At 25.4% G+C, this 3,609-nt stretch overlaps 1 protein-coding gene across 1 annotated transcript; it reads right to left on the bottom strand.

The window, feature by feature from the left end:
* Positions 1–606: 606 nt before the first annotated feature.
* LOAG_13621 (hypothetical protein) lies at positions 607–909 on the bottom strand (the record flags this gene model as incomplete). Its single annotated transcript, XM_003149127.1, has 1 exon — positions 607–909. The coding sequence occupies one exon, from the start codon at positions 907–909 to the stop codon at positions 607–609; it is 303 nt and encodes a 100-aa protein (XP_003149175.1).
* Positions 910–3,609: the final 2,700 nt, after the last annotated feature.

Raw genomic sequence — 3,609 nt, 5'->3', positions numbered from 1 at the left:
TTGACCCAAAGATAATGATAGTCTTTTTTCTGTTGTGAAGTGAAATATTTGTCCCAATATGATTACTGTATATAACAGTAATTATTGCATTCATTACTTTATGACATTTCGTAGTTCTTTTTCTTTTTATTTTTATTCAATAAAAATTGGGAATAGTTGAAATTGTTGGGAACAATTAAAACTAGTGAAGTATTTAAAATCCGGTCTCTATGTTAAATTTCGTCCTGCAATTGCAATTGCGGAATAACAGTCAACGATATTAATGGCAGACAACATTATTTGAAATTTGAAATTGTAAAAAAATATATTTTTCAAATTTGTAAAAACTTCAAGCGTATAAGAAATTTTTCGGTCTAAAATTAATTTCAAATTTGAATGTTACATTTAATAGGTTTAAGTTTATTTCAAACTTGAAATTTTAATTTAAATTGGAGTTGAATTTAGAGTTTATGCAGTGATCGATTCTTGAAATGTTTATTCATTAATCGAATACTGATTAATTATATTAATTTTTCATATTTTAAGTTGCAATTACATTGTTATCATCGTAGATCAGCAAGTATCAAATCTGAAATTTGTATTGCTTCCTAATTTCAACTTAATTCTTTAGTATGATGCAAAAATTAGCATAAGCTGAATAATGATATGATCATTGATGACAAATGATGATGATGATGATGATGATGATAATGAAGAGAATGAAAGATCATAATGAATATAATGATGATTATGGTTGCTGTTAACGGTAGCATCTGGTATTCCATGTGTTCCCGGGGCATATTGTATAAAATTGAATGGTATGGTACTGAATTTAGCATAGCTTCTGGAGGAAACGAGACCACCCGCTGCTCGGGAGCAGCATTTCCTGATGACTGCACTCATTTCAGGATGATGCGATGTTTGTTGCATCATTCAAATCCACTTTTCCTTTCTTCCACTACCACTTATATATCAACAAAACATCCATCATGTGAACTGAAGCAAGCATTAATGAGCTAATCAATGACATTTATGCTAATTACTTCATAAAATACTCCAACAGGATTAGACCAGATATATGTATGTGCTCAATATGTAACCGATCATTGATGATTTATTTGAACAGCTTGAAATAGCTTTTAATGCTAATAGCTTTGCTAGGATATGCCTAATATACCTGTTGATCTTTTCAGGTATCTAAAAATACTGATGAAATGATCATTGTAGTTTACTTACTTATCATTTGTACTACTTATCATTTACATCACTTATCATTGGTCTACTTATCATTTACACTTACTTAATCATTTGTACCACTTATTATTTACACTACCTATTATTGGTTTACTTATCATTTACTCATCATTTACACTTATTACTTGTACCACTTATTATTCACATTACCTATTATTGGTCTACTTATCACTTGCACCACTTATCATTTACACTACTTATCATTGGCCTACTTGTCATTTGTTAAGTAACACTTTAGTAAAAGTATATTTAGTTAAAAATTTCAAATTAGAAATGGTTAAACAATTTTTTCAAAGTTATTAAATTACTATTTGAACTGCATGAAAATGATAATTAATTAGCCAAGAGCGCCATATAAATTACATATGCAATAAAGCCAAAAGCAATATTGAAATATGAATTGAAATTTGCTAAATACGAAATTTATTAATAATAAGTGTATATATATTAAAAAAATAAAAAATTTATTTAAAAATTAAATAGAATATTTACTTCAAATAAAAACCTTTCAACAATAATTGATCCAAAATGAACCAAACATCAATTAATTACTCTCATTCGGTACTGTTAATTAATTTTGGACAATTTGATCGAATGCAAACGATCACTTTTTAAATTAGCGACAACACCGCCACCAATATCTGTTAACAAAGATACCGCATAACTGTTTCATGCATGCATCGAACATTCATTTAGTCTTTTTGTGTGGACGATTATTTTGAACTACGGTAATTATTCAGGAACTGGACAAATAAATGGACAATAGATGGACATCGATATATTAGAACCAAACCTATTCTTATTCGTTTCAAAAAGACCGCAAATTGTTGGATGACCCTCTTTTATGACAATTTGTACCTTTTTACATTGTGCTGCATCATTTTGTGCTCATTGCACATTTATGGATATTTTTCCTCTCATAAAACATATTTCTTGTTATTGTTAAATTTGCAATTAAATTTCAATAAAATAGTGAGAAATATAAATTATAAGAAACCTCGTGAAATTCATCAATTAAAAAATTCAATTAAATTCTTTAAACTTTTAATTATGTACAAAATTTATTGTTCGATACAAACAGTCAATTGAAAATTTTAACTATCAAAATTAAACTTTATTATTTTGAAAAATAAATTTCGTTATTTTTTATTAGCACAAATAAATACGATGCATTTTTTTTAAACACTTTTTTTTAGCACTTTTTTAACACTAAAAAAATATAAAAATACTTTAAAAAAATATGCAAATTAATTTTGAAAGTTAAAAATATTGAAAAGTTCAAAACTTTTGTCGTATTTTAATGCATAGAAGTAGATAAATTTATTGCTGATCAAATATTTTTGTAATTTTCATAAAATTTTTGAAAATTTTTTTAAAAATCCTAGGCTATTTTAAATATTTTTTACTTCAGAAATTTACAAAAAAAAAACGAAAAAAGTTTTACTGTACTTTTAAATTCAGTAATTAATTGGTATTTGCTTCGTTCGCTTTTTTACGGTCATTTACAATACTTATTGGAAATTAATTAATTTATTTTGTGCAGATGACAAACATATTGTGTAATTATTATTTGCTTAAAAAAATTTTGTTAATTTTTTAAATATATATTTGCTACTTTAAATGGTTTTAAATTCCACAGTTATTTTAAAAATTTTAAAATTTAATAAATCTTTTAAGGATAAGATATGAATAAATATGTTGAAAAAAATATTCAAATATATTTAATATTTTCAATAAATTATTTAAAATATTTTGCTAAGTGTACAAAAAGGTTTGCATATTAATTATTGCTAATTGTTTAATACAAAAAAAATTGAATTCTACAATCAGGTGTACTAGTAATATATCAGATGTTGAACTTCACATTATTATCAGAATCTCTCATAGAATACAATGAATATTATGAATTGTTACTGTAAATATGCGGGATGTAAATAAAACTTGTCGTAAGGGTAGCAAAATATATGAGGACACCTGTGTAGTGCACCTGGAAATAATTGAGTCGAGTAACTGTTGCACATTACACCATATGTCAACATCACCATTTGTCTTAAATCCGAAACAAAAAAAAAAAAGAAAAAGAATTTAGGTTATTAATGGTTAAATGATTTTTAATAAAATAAAAGTTTATAAAGTGACAAAATTTATGGAAACTTTGCGTTGACAGTTAAAATATCAGTTTAATTTCAATTTTCATACGGTATTACACATTTGCGCCAATTATAATGTTATGGAAGAAATTGATATGCAAAAATGACTGAGTAAGAGTAAATAGACTGGATGTTAATTGAATTCAAATAATTTAAGATCAAATTTAAAAATGAAAAAAGTTGATGGAAAATTTTCCTTATTTTTATTAATGTCTTTTTAAAAAGG

The sequence above is a fragment of the Loa loa genome (genome assembly GCF_000183805.2).
Source record: "Loa loa unplaced genomic scaffold supercont3.100, whole genome shotgun sequence".
NCBI lineage: Eukaryota > Metazoa > Nematoda > Chromadorea > Rhabditida > Onchocercidae > Loa > Loa loa.
The sequence above is the reverse complement of the archived record's forward strand: the minus strand, read 5'-3'. Positions and strand labels throughout refer to the sequence as shown.